Raw genomic sequence first — 21,293 nt, 5'->3', positions numbered from 1 at the left:
ACAGACAGACAGAGATAGATAGATAGACAGACAGAGACAGATAGATAGACAGACAGAGATAGATAGACAGACAGACAGAGATAGATAGACAGAGACAGACAGACAGAGACAGATAGACAGACAGACAGACAGAATTAAAAAATCTAATAAAATGACAAATGCACATAATAAAATTACTAATATAAAAATAAAAATAAAACCCAATTGCAAAATTAATCAATAATAGTATATGAATAATACTAAAACAACGCTAGCTTCAGCAACATTAATGTTTCCTTTTTAAAAGCTCACACAAAGCTACTGGATTTTTCTAGAGGCCTGTGATATAGTATATAGTCACTTTTACGGTGCTTTTACAGCTCTCGTGATCAGTTCCTTTAGTCTTTACTCACAGTGACTGTATCCTGACTGATGAAGCCAGAGAGACTCCCACTGCCGTAGCGGATCGAGAACTCCGTGCCATTCTGAACATACGTGCTTGACTTCTTAGAGTTGTAGCGATGGTGCAACCCTGAGAGACAGCCAGAGTAAGAAATGTAGTAATGAAAAAAAAACAATACATATCAAAACAATGACCCAAAACATCCCTCACAGCATGCAATGTCCAAGAAGAAGCAATGGATAGATGGAACCCAGAGGTTGGACGATCCGGTGTCAAACAGCACAGTGAAGTCCTGAGGAGGGGTGCCAATACTGATCACTCCAAAATACTGAGCCTAAAATGGGAGAAAGGACAGTCGGACGACTTATAGTCCTCATGCAAGAACCAAATGCATAATCAGTGCACACATTATCTTACATCCATGAAGTTGGTGAGTTTCTCAATAGGTGGTGGCAGTTTTGTTGGTGACGGTGAATGTGTTGTGGACGGCAATGAAAATCTGACTTTGGAGGTTTTCTCTCTGGCCATGGATTTGATCTCGTCAATAGTCCTCCCATTCTCTGCCAGCATGCGGCGCACAGTGCGCATCTTGTGCAGAGGAATCCTAGAGATACAACAGTGATAAAGCAATAAAACACCTGCGTCTCACATCTATAAAACTGTGGCCATCACAAAACGACAACAATGTTCAAACAAGGCATTTAATGAATAATCCGAACTAGATTTTTAAGTTTTCCGAAGAAAATGTGACGTGGTGTTGCTATGGCTTAACGTCTTGTTTTTCTTCTGGACAATCATTTGTTTAGATTGTAGCACCATTATATGGTTATTTTGCCCAGACTTGTCTATTATTGTGGTTTATTAATATATTTTAGATAACCCCGCCCCTAATCGTTACGTATAAACAAAGCGAACTGTGATTGGTCCCTTTAGAGTGGGCGGTTCTTGACCTGCCGTAAGTCCACAGCCTAATAAATTTGCACAGTGACTAGTGAACCGTTACATTGTATCATTGCGAGGCGGAAATGTATAAAATAATCGTGCTTACTGATCACAAAGCGTTTAGATGGGTTTGTGAACGGTTTCATTAAAAAGATCCGACATCGACGTCAAATTACAACGCTGACTTTATAAAATTATTATGAATAAGCGTTTATAAGTATTTCGCCTCTCTCGTTTTCATTGTAGATGCAGGTTTACACAATGTCGCACCTCAACCACAGCAGTTCACACATGTAACTGAGTTACAAGTTCAACTTCCTCATCCAAAACATCAGTTGATGCTGTAGCAGACATTTACACAAAACGTCCTAAGCAGCACTGTTTATTGCAGCTAGATTCATATCATGAAACGTAAGGCATCGGATTGTTGTTTGAAGACTGTATTTATCCTAATACAGATACACTTGGTGATTAATATAGTGAAAGTGCAAAGTCATATTGGGGCTGTTTAAGTTTTTAATAAGAAAAAAATATTCATAATCAAATATGTAAATATGTTCACATAAAACGCGCTTACATCGATAATAAGAGAATTGATGCAATTAACTTACCTGATTATTGCTTGGCTGTCCGCAATTAACAGCCAAATCAAAATCGCGAACAGGTGAAAGCGATTCATTCCCTGCTCTTTAAAAGAAATAAATTGGTTTTACTTATGATCTGATACAACATTCAGACTTGCAGAAGCAGTTCTTAGGTAACTTCCACCACCGTCCCTCGTGCGCAATCCGTTCTCCTTTAACCTGATTGGCTAGCAGCACTGATGTACCGCTACGATTGGCTACAGAACATATCAATCAAGTTGAATTTCACGCCCTCCTGACAGCTTATTACTGGGTTGTTGTGTTTGTGTTAGTGAATTTTAAATTTGCTTTGTTGAATAGCACCACGGCTTTCAAATGAACACAGAGAGTTAACTACAACCAACAATAAATAAATAGTAAATAATAATAATAAAGAAATATCCTTCCTCTTTTGAACCGTTTGAAACTGTTGGGGAAATAAATTGCAATACGCAAAATAGGAAGTGAAGTAACCAGCAAAACCTAAACTTCTCTAAACATCTAAATATTGGGTTTTCTCACTTAGGTGTACAAATGATACTTTTGACGTCACATTATAAACATCTGCATTTTGCTTTTGTTTTAAAATCTTAGGCTTGACTTGCATGGATATTATTTATGGCCCCTGCTGGTAGATTCCAAAACTGCACCCATACGGATAACCAGCATCCATCTCCTGACTGTCATTCAAAAATAGCCATGTATTCTAATGGAATAAAAAATGCAAGCAACTTCGTAAAGTGATGGATATGCAGCCTATGAACGGTGTAGTGAAACTGGTTAAAAAATTGTACTGTAAAATACTGTAACAATTCTATTTTTTAACGGTTTGTGATGTTTTGGAATCAGATTTTTTCACTATGGCTGTATCTTGACGGTTGTGGGTCCCAAGGGGCTCCAGGTAAAGGACGAGGTAGAGGACTGTTACCCGACTGGTCCTGAAAAATTCACGGGTCGTGTTTGGGTCGGGCTCGTACCCCGTCCGTCCAGCCCTTCAGTCAACACGTGTTTTTGGTTTAACGCAAGGAAAAGTACACTTTTAGACGAACAAGGCGACATAATGGATGACACTTGCAGATTTAGAAAAATACAAGTTCTTCATGACCCACAGGATTGCTTGTAATAAAGATTTAAATACAATAGGAAAGGCACTAAAGTCATTTGTTTCTGTTCAATTTTAATTAAAAATGTTCGTGATAGGGGAGACCGGTGGCAGTTGTACCATTTTTTTTTACATTTTCCTTCGTAACTCACAGACTTCTTGAAATACACTAGTCACCTTTTGATACAAGAAACAAATATAGGTGCACTAATAATGCAATTGATATATTTTCAATTGTAACACTGAAAAACAAGTCATATTAACCCACTGTATCTCAAATAAAAACTTAGCCTACCTCAAAGTAATCACTTTAATGCTATAATAATGCTACTATTTTTTATATGGTTCAAATTCAGCAGCATGCACGGTGGAGGCAATGGATGGTGCTTACACTGGGCCATGTGGCTTGGGGGAGGTTGTAACACAATGTGACAAACACACAATCCCCAGAGTTAAATCAACTCTGCTTAGAGTACATATTGTCCCAATCAACAGAGTGTTAAAGTAACACTGAAGCAGAGTTACCACTGTTGAGGATTATGTGATATGTTTTCATGTCTAAAAGCCTGAGCAGTAGTTGTTCATCTTCAACATTGTTAACAGCGGGTTTTCTTTACTAATGTTCACTCATCAATTAATCAATTGCTTAATTATCCCAATAACTAACTCGGCTTCAGTGTTACTTTAACACTCTGTAGATTGGGACAATATGTACTATGAGCAGAGTTGATTTAACTCTGGGGATTTTGCTGTGCATGTTATAAAGTTGTCGCCTTGGAATTATAAGGTTCTATCTGACATTTTTGTCAAAATTGAGTTATTCACATATTCTTATTCTGTGACGTTTATTTACATTAGCCTATGTGATGTTACTTTTGTAAGATGTGTACAGTTTGGGCCTTTTTTTTAGAAAACAAAAAGGGTTCTATCTACAGAAGTCTATGGAATGCAAAAACATTGAAGCTCAATATTTCAAAACTGCTCAGAATGCAGACAGAACCTTATAATTCCAAGGGGTCGCTGCATTGCAGTTGATGGGTTTAAGGCAAATTGCTTGCTATTTAAACGGGAGAAATTGAAAAAAAGGTATTTGTTCTGTGAGGTCAACGTCGACCGGTAGCATATACTGGCATCTACAGGCGGGGCCATACTTCCAAGAGTGTCTCACTCACATCAGATAACACAAGCTGCGCGCTCGGACAGGACAAATGCCTAAAGGCTAAGTGTTTAGTTGTAATATTAAACAAACTTGCAACGAAAAGTAACACACTTGCGAGATCAAGAAAATATTTCCTCATCACTGTCAAGCGTAGAGCTGCAGAATTTCCAGTTCTGGGATTATATATAGCTTAAACTCCTAACAGAGGTGAGTTGTCATTTCTTTCATCATCTTTTTTTGCAGAAACAATAGTTTACATTCAGCTCAGTAATATTAAGGGTTTTCATCCCTACTCAGATCAAGTTAAGTTCTGCATAATGAAACCGTCTGGACGAGCATATTTGTAAGATTTAAAACATGGAAACGAGTAAAATACTTCTTTGTCTTTCTCCGTTCATGCACTAAAGTTTGGAGCCCTGTGAAATGTGGTACCGCTGTGTTAATTGTTTTAAGGGCAGGATGGGATCAGAGGTAATAATGCAAGAATTTACCTATGGTGTTTAAAGATATAAGTATTATGTTGTGTTTGGTTTGAAATAGGAATACAATCTTTAAATAGACTGTAACAATAATTGTTCTCGTGTTAATTTTGTTTATGCTACTGTTCAAAAGGTTTAACATGAACAATGTGGATGTTTCTTTTCTCTCGTGGTATTTCTGAGATTCTGTCATGTGACACTGAAGACTGGAGTACTGTTGCTGAAAATTCATTGCATCACAGGAATATATTACATTTCAAATTGATTCAAACAAAAAATTAAAAGAGTATTACTCTTTTAACTGCATTTTTGATCAGATAACTGAAGGCAAGCCTTGGCAAGCATAAATTACTTATTCTATGAAACATTATATATATATATATATTATATATACTGACTCCAAACGTTTGAATGGTAGTGTTGTATTTTTATTTTTTTTTTATTATTACTTTTTATTATTTTCATGTACATATAAATGGACATGCTAACATTTTTTACACATGAAAGGATAGGCCTACTGCACCTGTTTAGAAAATATAAAACTAAGCAAAAAAAAAAAACAGTCTTAAGATCTTTGTTAATAATCAGTCTCCTTTGTATCGCTTCAGTTGGAGGAGGTCGGCACCATGAGGCTGATAGTAGCACGTCTGCTTCTGTTCTTAATAACCTCTGTTCCTGCGGGTCAGACTGCGAAATGCCCGCGCGTCTGCGTCTGCGACGACACAAAGCTCACTGTGATGTGTGTAGGGAAGAATCTCACACATATTCCTCCTACTATAAACGAGGTGAGTGTGACTTTCCACATCCAGTACAGAGCACCACACAAAAATCATCATGCTTGTGTCTTAATATCATGATCATAGTTTACTGTCTGATCCCTCTGAAGTTTGCTTTTGTATCCAGATTGTGCATGGCGTGCACCATCAAACAAGACGATGCATGACACTATAACAGACTGATTCAAACAGACTCTCATTTAATATTGTGCCTTCCTGAATTTCCTTCCTAATGGGTAACATTTGGTATGCAGGGTTAATAAGACCTCTAATGCCTTTCAAAATAACCTGACTAACTTATAGGATCTGTTAGCATTATTATGAGCATGTGGATCAACATACAGTACTCATATGCAGTATTTGCAATGGCTTTCATCTCAGATCACAGTGAAATTGGACCTGAAGAGGAATAAGCTTGGGGAACTGCCTAAAAATGCGTTCAAACACACACCCTACCTGACCCACCTGAACCTGCAGAGATGCAGTATCCAGTCCGTCAGAGAGGGGGCGCTCCGGGGACTTTCACGTTTGGTGCAGCTTGACCTCACTAGCAACCATATTGACATCCTCTACCAGGTGTTTTCTTTGAGATGTGGAAGTGTGTTAATTTTAGATGAATGGAGGTCAAATCATTCTAAAGCTGATGGTTTGACATGTGTCTGTGTTTTTAGCTATGTTGTTACTGTCTCCCCACCTGTAGGAATCGTTTGACGGTTTATCATCACTGAAGCAGTTGTATTTAGACCGGAACCGCATTGAAGAGATCCACCCTGGAGCGTTTGCTGCGTTAAACTCTGTAAACCTGCTCTCCCTCACTCATAACCAGCTAGTCTACCTCCCCAACATGGCATTCCAGGTATACTACCGATCAGCAATTTGGAATGCATTAAATTGAGTAAAAGTGACAGTGAAGACATTTGAAATGTTGCAAAGTATTCCTGTTTCAATTAAATGCTGTTCTTTTATGCATTATTTTATTCAACATAACAGTTTCCACAGAAAATTATAAGCAGCCGTGTTCAACATCGATAATAATAAGAAATGTTTTTTGAGCAGCAAATCATCAACTTAGAATGATTTCTGAAGGATCTTGTGAGACTGAAGACTGAAGAGTAATGATGCTGAAAATTCAGCTTTGACATCACAGGAATAAAATCTATTTTAAAGGATAAAGTGCTTTTGCTTTCGCAATGAAACACAGTGTCTCCCTGACATGGCTGCATCAACACTACTGCTGTTCCTGAAACCACGCCTTCTTTCTTTGCGTGCACATCTGGACGCCATTATGCTAATATTTCTACATAGTGACCTAGATATGTGGGGGCGTGTTGGAACGAGCCATTTTAGGTAGGCGTGGTTGACTTTTAGTCTTTGCAACTTTACAGATCTTCTTTATGCACCAAGAGCTTGTAACACTCCAAAGAGAAAGGAAAACTTGAAATCGCATCATATGACCCCTTTAAAATAAATTACAATTGAAAACAGTTATTTTAAATTGCGACATTATTTCACGATATTACTATTTTTACTGTATTTTTGATCAAACAACTGCAGCCTTGTTGAGCATAAGAGACTTGTTTCAAAAACATGAACAAATCTTACCAACCTCATACTTTCAATTGAGAATATATATCGTTTTTTTTCTAGTGAATTCTAGAATTCTCTCAAAGAGTCCCATTGCTTTATGTTATAATCTTTCCAATCTGAGTTTACACTGATTTTGTTGGTTGGTTTGTGTGCTAATCTTCTGTTAGACTTTTTTGATATGGATAATTTTCCTCCTGAGTAATTCCCAATGATCTGTCTCTCAGGGAATGCTGAATATCCAGTGGTTGCGTTTGAGTCATAACTCTCTAAATAATCTGGCGACAGAAGCCTTTGCTGGTCTTCTTGCACTCACACACTTAAACCTGGACCATAATGAACTCCAATACTTTCCTACCAAAACTATGACCAGGTAGTGACTGATTTTTGACAAACAAAATTAATTATTGTTGATTTGAGATATCCTCTGGTATAAAGCAGACCTTCAGAACTCACTGTTGTCTTTTTTTTTTGTATCAGATTGGTGGAGTTGACTCACCTGGATATGAGTTTTAACCCCATGACATATCTGGTGGAGGAGAGTGTGTCCATGCCGAAACTCACACATCTGTCTCTGCACCACATGGCCCTGCAGGACCTGTCTGAATCAGCTCTGTCTCTGTCTCCTCATATCTCTCACCTAGATCTGAGCTACAACCAGCTCCCTTACATACAGGCCCTCGAAATGTCCTCGCAGCTCACCAGCCTTAACCTCACCGGTAATCATGAATACAGCATTGCCCGCTGTCTCAGTGTTTAGTTTGTTACAACACTAACCTTTCAGCCAGTATAATTACTTTCACAACAAATTTTGCAACTATAATTATGTTTAATTATCTTTTATATATAAATTATATGCGTTTTTATATTAGAAATGTAATTTAATAACAACAAAAACAACAACAAGAGCAGTAACAATAGCTGAATTATCATTCATATGAATTATTATTATTATTACTATTATTATTTAATATTACATTATATTTGTTCAGCTTATAAAAATATTAGTATATAACTGAATTATAAAGAAATAATAATAATATAATGGAAGTATCAACAACAACAATAAAAACAATTGTTGTTCATATGAATCATAATTATAATTATTTTCTAAGTTTCAGTAGGACAGTTGAGCAGTAGTTCATTAGAAATGCTATTTAATCCAATAAAATCTAACAAAAACAATAATAATAAAAATCTTTCTTTCCTTCATTCATTGGCATTTCTAATGAACCACTTTCCATTCCTCCCCTACTGAAGCTTTAGGAAAACTTTGGATTTAAAAAAAATAAATAAATAATCTGTAAAGATCAATGATTTATGAAAATTTGAGTTAGTTACTAATTCTTAAAGTTATTTAAGTTGAATTAAGAGTATTCTTTTTATTCTAAAATTGTCTTACATTGTCATACATTCTCTACACATTTCTCTCCATTTAAACTTCATTTAAAATATCTAAAAATCAAACTGTGAAGTGATAGCTTTAATTCACTGTCCTTCAGGGAACCCGATCAGATGTACATGTTTACTGCAAGGGCTGAAGATGTGGGCGCTGAGCTCAGGAATCAAGCTCTATGGGGCCTGTGCTTGGCCGCCACACCTCTCAGACGAACCTCTACAAAATGTTCAAGAACAGGACCTCCGCTGCAGACCACATGATGAGCTGAGGCCGGATGTGATAGAAAAAGAAGGAAAAGAAGAAGATGGAGTGCAAGAAAAGGCTGTGCCAACTGCCAAGCCAAAGAAAAAGAGCAAATGCCCAAAGAATTGTCATTGTGAGGTGAGAAAGGCTTGGAAAAGGGCGGAGGGAATTTTAGTTATTTATTCTCTAATTTAACAGATTCCTTGTTCTTGTCAGTTATACAAAAATATGAACTTAAAGGAGTAGTTTCAAACCCGAAAACCTGCTGAACATTTACTTACCCTCAGGCCATCCAAAAGGTAGATGAGTTTGTTTCTTCTTCAGAACTGATTTGAAGAAATCTAGCATTGAATCACTTGCTCACCAATGAATCCTCTGAAGTGAATGGGTGCCGTCAAAACAAGAGTCCAAACAGCTGATAAAAGCATCACAATAATCCACAAGTTACCCACACGGCCATCAGTTAACATTTTGTGAAAATGTGAAAAAAAAGTGAAAACTGCATATTTGTAAGAAACAAATCTATCATTAAGACATTTATAACTTCAAACTGTTGCCGATGGCACCCATTCACTGCAGAGGATCCACTGGTGATCAAGTGACGTAATGCTACACTTCGATGAAGAAACAGTGTCATCTACATCTTGGATGGCCTGAGGGTGAGTAAACTGTCAGCAGATTTTCATTTTTGGGTGAACTATACCTCAAATCTAATACATATCTCTGTCTCACCACATTTTCTGTTCTCCTCACTCTCACCATCAAGGCTGCAGTTCAGCACGCTACATGTGAGGACCGCGGCCACACTAAAGTGCCCACTGGTTTCCCTGGCAACACTCTTCTGCTTGACATGCGTGGAAACCATTTCCATTATCTCCCTAGCAACAGTTTCCCCGGCGTCCCAGAGGTGGTGTCTCTTCACCTGGACAGCTGTAAGATCCATGAGATCGAGGGTGGCGCCTTCCGGGGCATGAAGGGGTTAATGTATCTCTACCTGTCTGACAACCAACTGTCCTCCCTGGACACAAAAACCTTTGAGGGTGCCCATGAGATCATGTACCTTCACCTGGAAGGCAATAAACTCACTCGTTTTCCTTCTTCAGATACACTGGCTCACATTCCCAAACTCCTCGAGCTGCATCTGGAGAGAAACCTTCTAGCTAAACTAGAGCCTTCAGGGCTCCTTTCCCCGGTCCCTCAGCTGTCGGGCCTTTACCTCAATAATAACATCATCGCATCCATAGTGCCAAAAGCTCTGGATCCGGCACCCAAGCTGGATGCCCTTCATCTTGAAGCTAATGCGCTAACAGAAGTGCCGAGTGATGGACTAGGCCACGCCCCTCTTTTGTCTGAGCTCCGCCTTTCTGGGAATCCGATTCGCTGGATTGGGCCAAGAGCATTTCGGGCAGTGGCTGAAAGTCTAAAGCACCTGCACATTGATAGAATGAGTCTTCAGAAGGTAGAGGTCAAATGGCAAACTACATGAGATAATATTATGCACTATTAAAGGATAGTTCACCCAAAGATGAAAATTCTGTCATTAATTTCTCACGATCAAGGCCCAGAAAGGTAGTAAGGATATTGTTAAATCAGTGGATCAACAGTAATTATATGAAGCTACAAGAATACTTTTTATGCGCAAAGAAAACAAAAATGACTACTTTATTCAACAATTCTTCTTTTCCGTGTCAGTCTTCAACATGCGTCTTTCTGGGCCTTGAACGTGTCAGTTGCGTTGCTGTCTATGCAGGGTCAGAAAGCTCTTGGATTTCACCAAAAATATCTGAATTCTTGTTCTGAAGTTGAACGAAGGTCTTATGGGTTTGGGAACGACGTGAGTAATTAATGACAGAATTTTCATTTTTGAGTGAACTATTCCTTTAAATGATAAAGAAACAACAGTTAATCCTTGCTTTTACTAATCTCGATAATAGAAAATGTTCTTTCTCTGTCTCCTTGTTTGATTTGTGGTCGTAGATGAGCACGAGGTCTCTGGCAGGGTTTGGTCCTGGTCTGTTGTCTTTGTCTCTGGAAGAGAATCAGCTAGAGGAGTTGCCTGACCTTTCACCTCTTACTGGACTTCAATACCTTACCCTTAACAAAAATCCGTTAATGTGTGACTGCAAATTACTACCATTTTACAGGTGAGATATCCATCCATCCATCCATTCATCTGCTGTTCTATCTTACAAATTATAGTCTATACTGATAACAAATTACATGATGGAAATTATAGTCTGTAATGTATTATTATTATTAAATTCTTATTATAATTATCTATTGGATTACACATATTAGGTAATGTACTCTGACTACTTTTTGATTACTTTTAGATTACTTTTGAGCAAAAATACATTCCATTCTTTGTTATCAACATCGTGAAGTGTATTAAACATTACATTAAGCCAGGGTTTCAGGGGATTTAAGGCTGGAAGACTTTCCAAATGTATAAAAGTGGTAGAATTTCTGAAAGGAAAACTTAATAGAAAAAAATAACTATCTATCTATCTATCTATCGCAACTTTCTTTCAGATGGTTGAAAAATTCGAGTCTGAGTGTTGAGGCTGTGTGCGGTTACCCCTCTGAGTTGCGAGGTCAGTCCGTGATGGAGGCAGCCGTCTTTAAGAACTGTTCTGGAGAAAATGCTCATTCCTTCAACGAGACCTCCATCTCCACCAAAGCCCCTACACCAAACAAACCCATGCAGACCACAAAGGCCCGACCTGCGCAATCTGAACCTAATCCTAAACCAGCGAAGCCCAAACTGACAGCGGCACCAAAGAAAAATGAGTTTGATGAACTCAAACCAGTGCGGGCCCTGAAAAAAAACAGGCCAAACAAGAAAAAAAGAGGAAGGCGACCAAGGATTAAGTCATCAATAAAAAAAAGCCATGGCGTTTTTGATTTAAACTAAGTGGATAATGTGATATATTTATCAGGTGAACAAATTTACTATTTAGGTAAAGCTGATAAATACCATAGTTGCTACTGTGTATTCAGTCATTACATCCACTGTTCATAATTCTTGAATGTGCAATTTATTTCAAAGTATGAAACATTCCAACAAACGTTGTTTTTTGGCATATGAGGTTTAACTCATAAATATGGGTTTTTATAATGTTAAGTATGTGTCATTTCAAATAAATCCTTTGTTTAAAGAAATATTCTGAATTTCCTCTCAAAATTATATATATATTTTTTTTTTTCAATTGCTTACAAACAAAATCTTTACTTGTGTCACAATTTCTGAAAGCTGACACTCAAACACCAGAACCACACACCAAATCTGCAAAACCATATGCTAATTCTTTCCATATTGCTAAAACCTTTGAGTTTTCAATTTCATAAAGCACTTTTTGCAAAACACAACATACAATTCTCTATGTAACACACATAAATCTAACAGGAAGTAATATTATGGCAAAGGTGATTGCAAATGTTTGCTTTTGAGATGTGTTTGTGATATTTTTAATGCAGTGCTTCATTTTGCAAGATATGTGGCATTTTGGGCAATTCTTGGATTTGTGTGTAGTTTTTTTAAAAAACAGGCAGTTTTGAACGTGTGTAAGCCGTTGGGGGGCGGGGGGCATTCACATCAGCGTTCCTTTAAAAATGGAAATATTTCGCTGAAAGCTCAGCTGGTTCCATGGTGTAATGGTTAGCACTCTGGACTCTGAATCCAGCGATCCGAGTTCAAATCTCGGTGGAACCTACTGTTTTTCACTTGACTACAAAACAGTAGAGCTTACTTTACAATCGATATGTTGAGAAAAGCAGCTTTTCAAATATGTTAATATGGTTTAATGTAAACATAATTCTAAATAGCGCGCATTATTGCTTTATGTTATGGACAACCTATTATTAAACTGAGGAACTATGTGATCTCACTCACTCTCGCGAGATCACACCATTAGCAAACATGGCGGCTGCGATGGATGTAGACACCCCGAGTGGAGCTAACAGTGGAGCCAGTAAAAAGCACATTTAAACCGCTTAGTCTCTTGAAAATGTAAAATCTTTTACAGCGGCGTGTTTATAATCCCCGGTTAGCATTGGCGTTGCTCTCTTTGTCATCATTAATATTAATCACTTGCCTGTGCTCTTTTTATGATTACAGTCAGCTTTTAATATGTCTCATAAATATGTAGAATCTGATATCAAGTAGATAAATGTAATTTGGGCGTTCTTGACGCCTCTGATTTAAATTCTGCAGCGTAATCCTAGAGATTATTTAACCAGGCTACTAGATAAATGAAACACTAATAGAAATCACTTAGAAACCCAGTGAGTTGTTTACCTAGACAGCATTTTTAGACATCATAGACGCGTTCCAAACGTTCAGTTTTGAGCACTGTAGGCGCTTTCAGAACGATAGATTTGTTCATTTTTGACACAGACGCGTTCGATTCAAACAGATTTGGACTTCGTAGACTCATTCTAACGTTCGATTCGACCGTTTTGGACTTTACAGGCACGTTCAGGCAATTCTTACACTTTTTTTTTGAACACGCATCGTAATCCATTAGTACCACAGTATATGTGAAAGTTCCATGATATTACCACTTCCGGGTGTATTGAGATTTACATTGGGTTGGATCTCCGTGCCACTGGAAAATAAAATAGTTACGAATTGTGTTGCGGGGATTTGTTTGGTTGAATTAGTTCCAGAACTGTGTTTCTCTTGCAGTGGAATGCTGTGGCTCTGTGGGCTTGGGACATTGTGGTGGACAACTGTGCCATCTGCAGAAATCACATTATGGACCTCTGTAAGTATCAGCTCCTGTTTGGTCTCACCTGACTGTATTCTAGGTTCAGTTTCTTGTTTAACATGCTGTCAACTGCTATTTAGTGAGTTGTCTTGGTTGTTTAAGTCTAGTTCATCTTCCTTCAGGTATAGAGTGTCAGGCCAATCAGGCGTCGGCTACATCAGAGGAGTGTACAGTGGCCTGGGGAGTCTGTAATGTGAGTTTGATGACACACACCAACTAACCAATCAAATGAATTCAAAATGTGGACTGTCTGTTCGGTTGTGGTATAACTGTGTTTTTGGTTGTGCAGCATGCGTTTCATTTCCACTGCATCTCTCGCTGGCTGAAGACCAGACAGGTGTGTCCTCTGGACAATAGAGAGTGGGAGTTCCAGAAGTGAGTGATCTTGTTTCTTCATTAAAATAGAGGCAGACCCAGGAACTGTATTAATAGAGAATCTTAGTTCACTGAAACATAAGTCTAGACCTCTCGAACCCGCTCTAGATAACCCGTATCGTGTATCACTTTATTAGGATATAACATATGATTGATGCTAAATACTTTTAATTCAGGTATGAGCAGATGAACATGCTAGAAATTAATCTGTTTTCCTCCATTATTTGTATTTTCCAGAAGTTTAGCATTGAGAAGGGATAATGCATTGTTGTTCTAATCCCATATTTTCTGACATGTTTTTTATTGGTTGCAAATGTCCATGCTTGTATTAATACTCGTCTTTCGTTGCTCTGTTGTTCAGGTACGGCCATTAGCAGCCCAGTGTCTGTGGTTCAGATCCAGGATTTTCCTTCCTGAGAAGCATTTTTGTTTAGACGTCACCATTGTCTCCCTGTCAAAGACCAAATGGTCCACATTTAAATTGTTGTACTAGTTAGGATGTTTTTTATTTCTGTGTTGTATGCAGCATTCTAAACTGTAAATTATCAATAAAGTCTCTCTAAATTCAGCTCTATCAGTTCCAATATTTCTGAAATTGCATTCAATTTTAACACAACTTAAATATTTATGTGCTGTTGTTTTCATTAAAGGGGTCATAGGATGCCCATTTTCCACAAGTTGATATGATTCTTTGGGGTCTTAATGAAAAGTCTGTAACATAGTTTGGTTAAAATTTCTCAATAATAGTGTAAAAAACACCTTTTTTACCCTGTCAAAAACAGCTCTTTTCAGATCAAGCCGTTTTTGTAGCATTTTCCTTTAAATGTTAATGAGCTCTGCTGACCCCGCCCCCCTCTCTTCCGAGCTGCTCTCAGAGAGACTGTTTACTTTAGCCGCATTCATCGTGAAACTTGCTAATTAGCACATTATTAGGAAAGGCGATTTGCAAAGATTCATTAGAAAACATTATACTCACTTCTTCTGTAGATGAAGCTGGATCATGAATGATTCGTGCGAACTTAAACGCATTTAGGCAGATCGGGGATCGGCGCATTCCTTTCAAAAACGAAAGTAACGTTAATCCTCTGCGTCTTCAGCAGCTCAGATGTCGATAGTAAATGACAACTGCAATGTTCATTATTACATCCAGTAACAAAACGCCTCAATCGCTTAATCGGAGACATTCTTGTCTTCCCCTGCACCGGAGTCGACACAATGGCGGACAGCTCTCAGCTCACTCAGGGCGGGTCTTAAGGTAAGACGGACTTGTCAATCAACTATCGTGGGAGTGGCCTGTGCAGAACTACATCATTCTGACAGGAATCTCAGAACAGCCTGATTTGAGAAAGGGGATTTTGAAATAGGGATTTTAAAAAAACCACTGGGTGGTTTTTTATTATTATAGGGTGAATGTGTACACACACTTCCAACACACATTTATGTTCAAACAACAACAAAAAGTGAATTTTGCATCCGATGACCCCTTTAACCAGATTTAAAAAAAAAAACACTGGGTGGATTTTTATCATTATAGGGTGGTTGTGTATACACACTGCCAACACACATTTCAGTTCAAACAACTTGTAAAAGTGCATGTAGCATCCTATGACCCCTTTAAGGCTTTATGCAAGAAACCTAACAAGCCCAGTCACTTCATCTCCTGTGTTAAAATAAGAAGTAATGTGGAGAGAAATCTCAGGTTAGGAGTTCGGATCTAACCATTTGATTGAGTTGAAGGAACCTGGGGCCTGTACCATGAAGCCGGATTAGCTGGCTGACAAGGCAAGTTTCAGTTTAGTTTGCACCAATGCTGGGTTTTAGTGAGTTATTTACGTATAATTTATGACTTGGTTATTTTATGTTTAATATAATTATGTGATTTATGTTATTATTAATCCATCCATTACACACAAGCAATTTTAGTTCAGTTATTATAAATCATTTATTTTAAATGAATATTAATACATACAGATCATATGTAATATAAATAAGCTGTAGAATCAATAGATAAGGCTTTAAAAAAGTCTATCGCTGTATATTTTCAACTATATAAACTAGCGTTTCACTTGTGACTGCACTGATAGAGCAAGATTTCTTTTATTTGTTCTCTTTCATGAACAAGTACTTTCTTCAGTGTAAATGCATTTAAATTCCTCATATTCTTCAATCTCATAACCTTTAACCTTTAGTTTTGGATCTCGCTGACTCTCTCGCGAGAAGTGAATCATACTTGCGCTGTCATGCGAGGCATGTGATGTCACACATTCATGTGCACGCGCTCCACAGACTCAGGATCAAAGCCTGAGTTGACAAAGAAAGTCGATGATGGTACCAACAAAGCCGGACTGGAGTGGTTTGGTTTTGTCAACACAAAACTAATCCTATAACTCTGAATTTGTTCAACTACCATCATGATACAGGCCCTTGGTTCTCGGTCAGTTTACAATTTAAGAGTTACCTGGTTTCTACTGCACCTGAACTGTATATATTACATATAAACAGTACTGGACTCTTATTTGTCTATTAAACACAAAAGAAGATATTTTGAAGAATGTGGTTATCCAGGTAGTTGACGGTAGCCATTGACTTCCATAGGATTTTTTTTTTTTCCCCATACTATATAAGTCAATGGCCACTGTCAAATGTTTAGTTACTCACAATCTTTAAATATCATCTTTTGTGTTCAGCAGAAAGAAACTCATACAGGTTTAGAACAAACTGAGGCGGAGTAAATGATGACAATTCATTTTTGGGTGAACTATCTCTAAGTCAAATACAATTTCAAGTCTATAAAAAAAACAGATGTCTTACATTTGCAACAACCAAATGTTTATTGAATTAAATCATGAAATCCATACAAGATGCAGATTTGTCACAATAAGAAAGTTGTTCATGATTGAATTTTCACTTTTTTGCATTTATGAGACAGAAAACAATTTTAGGTTACACTGAGGGTGAGGAGAGCAAAATAAAAAAAGAACTAAAGAACAAAAACATGATTAAAAAACCTTTAAAAGAAACACCCATGAAATCTAAACAGGAAGTGATTGACTGATTGCTTTGGACAGGGAATATGTAGACCCCGTTTTGATCTGGATTCTGCTGGATAAGACCACAAACAAGCTATGTAGCATACTGAATGGATGAAGGTGATTATAATTAGACTAAATCCCTGGAATGATTGGCTGCTGAATGGACACGTTTGTCAATGCAGCAACTGTCAGCTAGAATAGGCTCTCAAATCCAAACCCCCTGATATTCTGGAGAAGAGACCAGGATCGTAAATGCTAAATGTGTTAGCCTCAGTGAAGCCCACAATATAGTTTGTCCCCAACAAAACTTTAAAGGAATAAACCCAATTCTTAGTCCATGCGTCACTCAAGTGAATCCCCCCACCCCCCCAAAAAACGGCACATCTCACATCTCTGGTCTTGTTCCGATACTCTTTCATAGTTTCTTCTTCTTTCATCAGCACAGACTCATCTAAAATAAGTATCTCACGTGGCTCATAAGCTAAGTGCTGTCTGTAATTGATGGCAAGAAACCCAGTGAGAAAAAGCTACAGCAGAGTATTGGAACTGGACATGAACTCTTTCAGCCCTTTTTAGGGCTGCTGGCCGCCAAACTTGGAGCCGAGTTTGTTGATCAGGGCCATGATTTTGGGGTTGCCCTGGTACTTGGAGATGTTGGCGGGGTTCTGCGCCACATCCTGGAATGCTGCCATCACCTCTGGGTCCTGGAAAATGAGAATGCATAAATGATTTACCGATCATGTAAATATTACAAGCAGCTGAGATGCTCAGGAATGTCAGATACAGGAAAGTTTATTATAGACATTTATGAACATGGTTCAATACTATATAGTTATTAACTGACCCAAGTAACCCAAAGTAGGAAAAGTAATAGCGATTAACAATTTCCATTGTTCATTTATGATTCCAATGTATTGTGAAGCATCTGTGTAACAATATTCACTTTACACATCAATTTAAAACTGGTGTTTTTAAAAGTTTTTTTTTTTTTTTTTAAAGAGATTAATACTTTTTTTCAGCAAGGATGTATTTAATTGATCAGAAGTGACAGTAAAGACATTTACATTGTTAAAAAAAAATTCTAGTTGAAATATTCTATTTTTGAAAATTCTATTTGTTCTTTTGCATGTATTAATCAAAAACGGTTTTCATCATTGCTCAAGATCAGAATTGATCTACATAAGATCAATACCTAGACAATCAAATGTTTCACAGCTGAGCTTAACAAGAAAAATGTATAATCACTATCGACCTTTCCATGATGTTCAAAAACTGTATTAATTGAGATAACTTCTTTGGTCCTGGAAAATACAATTAATCAATTACCTGATAATTACAGGCCAGTTGTCAAGTCTGTATAAATGCACCGTCATTGTGCTCAGCAGTATGTGGTTAACTTTACCTGCATGGCCATGAGAACCTCTGGGTCATTGAATAGCTCATTAAGTCCAGGCATTCCAAACGGAGGAGCTCCACCTGGGAAACCAGCACCTCCTGAAGGATCACAACAAATATTAACATCAATTACACCATTTCAAACAACAAAAATTGTTGATCTTGCAGTAATCTCTCTTATAGTTCACCCAAAAATGAAAATTACCCAATGATTTACTCACCCTCAAGCCATCCTGTGTGTATTTGACTTTCGGAGCGGATGACGTAGCACGTAGGCGTAAAACCTGTCTATCCTTGGCTTATATCGAAATCCTCTGACATTGTTCTTTACTTCTAATTTGTGACCAGTGTTTTGTTTTACTCTCTCCTCTGTGCTCGTCTCTTCTCACCGAAGCTTACACTACGCCTACGTCATCCGCTGGAACGGATGTTAGACAGTTAGCGGAAGCTAGAGATTACGGTTTATCAAGTTTTAAATATGGATATTTTTCTTATACAAATGCATTGTTTCACTTCAGGAGGCCTTTATTAACCCTCCGGAGCCTTGTGGAGTAGGGCTTAACGATTTTGGAAAATAATGTTGTTTTTTACCAATATTGCGATTGCAATTTTAATATGCAATTATTTTTTAAAGCTCTTTATGTTCTGTATTTTTCAACAAAGACAAGCAATAAATCATTGTATAGTATGACCAACACAATATTAGATAGATTAAACATAAATGTTCTTTTCTGTAGGCCAGGCCTATATGTTACGATGAAATTAGGTGATGCATGAATTGATATGAATGACATTTTTATTTAACTACTACAATCACAGTAGTATACTGACTGATTTGTTGAACTTCCAACCTTGTAACCATGTAGGCTAATAATTATTATGACAAAAAAGTACTGACAAATAAGGCTGATGCAAACATTAATATGGAAGTCTAACAAATCACACAAACTAAAGTAGATTAAAGAAATATAAAAACACGTTGCTTTACTACACTCAGTATTAAGGTCATTCAAAGTGACTGTAATAAACATATGCAAACATGTGTATTGCACTTTTTAAACATTATATATATTATACTAATTATATATATTATCTTATAATTATCTTGAAGTCAGTCTTCAGTAATGAAATGCACCGTAACTCTGTTACTGCTTGAGTAATTTCCATGTGCCGTTTTGATGGAGTTACGCTTCATATGGAGTTATGCTTTCAAACATTTCCGCGTGTAGCGTGCCAGGGTTGCCAGGTTTTCACAACAAAACCCACCCAATTGCTACTCAAAACTAGCCCAAAACGAGCCCAATAGTAATTTCGAGGGGGATCCACCGGTAAAAATTGTGTTCTGGAGGTAAAATACAAATTTTTTGGAGGGGTTCTCCTGGTAAGATTCGCACTCCAGGGGCTAAATATGATGTTTTTGGAGTCGCTTCAACCCGCAGCAAACCACAGACATGGCAACACTGTAGCGTGCCAACTTGATGCTTCCTCTGAAGATGATTAGGTGTGTTCGACTTAAAGCAGTGCTGCTTAGACCGATCAGTGTGTGACATCAAAGTACTGCGAGAGCTATAAGAGAGCGGACGTCTCCTTATGCTTTCTCTCTCGCCGTACCGATCGATCTTCACGTCGAACACACCTCTTTACTCTTGCGCGTCACGTGACAGAGTGTAATTGCAGCCTCTGCAGTTGAAAAATCTATTTTTTTCATATCGCGATATTATCGCAAATGCAATTAATCGTTCAGCCCTAATGTGGAGCACTTTTTATGATGGATTTATGCACTTTATTGGACTTCAAAATCTTGAGCCCCATTCTCTGCCATTATAAAGCTTGGAAGATCCAGGACATTTTTTTAGTATAACTCTGATCGTATTCGTCTGAAAGAAGAAAGTCATATACACCTAGCATGGCTTGAGGGTGAGTAAATCATGGGGTAATTTTTATTTTTGGGTGAACCATTACTATTTTGTTTTACAAGTCAATATGGCTTATTATATACATAAACAGCTTAATAGTAGATACCTGGGGATCCTGGGAATCCTCCACGTGCCCCTCCAGCCTGTTGTCTGGCTTCCTCTTCCTATACACACAGACGCACATTAACAGGACTGACTGTGCAGACAATTCTGATTCAGTGGCTTGATGCAAATCAATAGATTTCTTACCCTCTGTGCTCTCTCGTGCTCCTCCCTTGCTTTCTTCACTCGTTCTTGCCGTGCGCTGAGCTCTCGTTCTTCACGCTTGCGTTCATATTTGCGCCGGTGCTCAATAATTTTGTTGGCCTGCGAAGGACAGGTGGGATCACATGACACATTGAAGTTTCGGCACACTCGCTTTGCTTTTGATGTTTTTGACAAATGTACTCAAGCTTATATAAACATTATTTCACATCACAATATACATAACAATATTTGATTTTCAATCATTCACTAGCATTCAAATGCTACCTTTAGTCTTACATTTTAAATATACACTACTGTTTAAAATTTTGAGGTCAGCAAGATTTTATTTGTCAAAAAACTATATATATATATATATATACCGTGATATTTTTATCTAAGGTTATAATACCGTCAGAATCTCATACCTGGTGTATGCCTAGTGTGTCTGTATATATATATATATATATATATATATACACACACATATATAGTGCTTTGCGAAGTAGAAATCATTTTTTCACCTTTTTTTATGTTGCTGCCTTATGTTAAACTGCATTAAATTACTTTTATTCCACATCAATCTACACTCCATACACCATAATGGTAAAACAAAAAACATCTTAACATATTTGTAAACTTATTAAAAATAAAAAAAACTTAAATTATTCCATTGCATAAGTACTCATACCCTTATCTGGGACAGTTGAAATTTAGCTCAGGAGCATTCATATTGCTTGTAAATGTTACTACACGTCAAGTGAAGTTAACCTGTGGCAAATTCAATTGAATGGGTATGATTTGGAAAGCCACACGTCTTAATAAAAGGTCTAACAGCTGATATATGCATATGAGAGCAAAAACCAAGCCCTGA

General features: G+C 37.5%; 4 protein-coding genes and 1 non-coding gene across 7 annotated transcripts in view; 3 read left to right on the top strand and 2 right to left on the bottom strand.

The window, feature by feature from the left end:
* LOC107695135 (cathepsin D-like) overlaps window positions 1-2,120 on the bottom strand; it is a 7,984-nt gene extending 5,864 nt beyond the window's left edge. For all 3 annotated transcript variants that reach the window (XR_001634963.1, XR_001634962.1, XM_016494949.1), the window contains exons 1-4: window positions 1,936-2,120; window positions 800-986; window positions 593-716; window positions 393-511 (exon numbers count right to left, since the gene is read on the bottom strand). Coding sequence is in view for 1 of the 3 variants with exons in the window: in XM_016494949.1 (XP_016350435.1) it covers window positions 393-511; window positions 593-716; window positions 800-986; window positions 1,936-2,003 (498 nt within the window). In the remaining 2 variants the exon portion in view is untranslated. The remainder of the gene's footprint in view (window positions 1-392; window positions 512-592; window positions 717-799; window positions 987-1,935) is intronic.
* Window positions 2,121-5,313: 3,193 nt separating this feature from the next.
* On the top strand, window positions 5,314-11,728 carry LOC107695136 (chondroadherin-like protein). The gene is made up of 9 exons (XM_016494950.1): window positions 5,314-5,472; window positions 5,845-6,039; window positions 6,164-6,319; window positions 7,275-7,420; window positions 7,528-7,766; window positions 8,550-8,827; window positions 9,456-10,148; window positions 10,667-10,833; window positions 11,222-11,728. The coding sequence occupies exons 1-9, from the start codon at window positions 5,314-5,316 to the stop codon at window positions 11,601-11,603; spliced, it is 2,415 nt and encodes an 804-aa protein (XP_016350436.1). The 3' UTR covers window positions 11,604-11,728.
* A 601-nt stretch (window positions 11,729-12,329) lies between these two features.
* trnaq-cug (transfer RNA glutamine (anticodon CUG)) lies at window positions 12,330-12,401 on the top strand. Its single transcript has one exon. It is a non-coding gene; the product is annotated as a tRNA-Gln (tRNA).
* A 207-nt stretch (window positions 12,402-12,608) lies between these two features.
* Window positions 12,609-14,401, top strand: LOC107695112 (RING-box protein 1-like). The gene is made up of 5 exons (XM_016494919.1): window positions 12,609-12,626; window positions 13,377-13,455; window positions 13,581-13,651; window positions 13,748-13,833; window positions 14,195-14,401. The coding sequence occupies exons 1-5, from the start codon at window positions 12,609-12,611 to the stop codon at window positions 14,205-14,207; spliced, it is 267 nt and encodes an 88-aa protein (XP_016350405.1). The 3' UTR covers window positions 14,208-14,401.
* Window positions 14,402-16,769: 2,368 nt separating this feature from the next.
* LOC107695132 (hsc70-interacting protein-like) overlaps window positions 16,770-21,293 on the bottom strand; it is an 11,998-nt gene continuing 7,474 nt past the window's right edge. The window contains exons 10-13 of the mRNA XM_016494944.1: window positions 20,426-20,542; window positions 20,283-20,340; window positions 18,268-18,359; window positions 16,770-17,569 (exon numbers count right to left, since the gene is read on the bottom strand). Of these exons, the coding sequence (XP_016350430.1) occupies window positions 17,438-17,569; window positions 18,268-18,359; window positions 20,283-20,340; window positions 20,426-20,542 (399 nt within the window). The 3' untranslated portion in view covers window positions 16,770-17,437. The remainder of the gene's footprint in view (window positions 17,570-18,267; window positions 18,360-20,282; window positions 20,341-20,425; window positions 20,543-21,293) is intronic.

Source organism: Sinocyclocheilus anshuiensis, unplaced genomic scaffold (assembly GCF_001515605.1).
Source record: "Sinocyclocheilus anshuiensis isolate Anshui unplaced genomic scaffold, SAMN03320099.WGS_v1.1 scaffold434, whole genome shotgun sequence".
Lineage (NCBI taxonomy): Eukaryota > Metazoa > Chordata > Actinopteri > Cypriniformes > Cyprinidae > Sinocyclocheilus > Sinocyclocheilus anshuiensis.
This window is presented reverse-complemented; position numbering and strand designations above follow the sequence as displayed.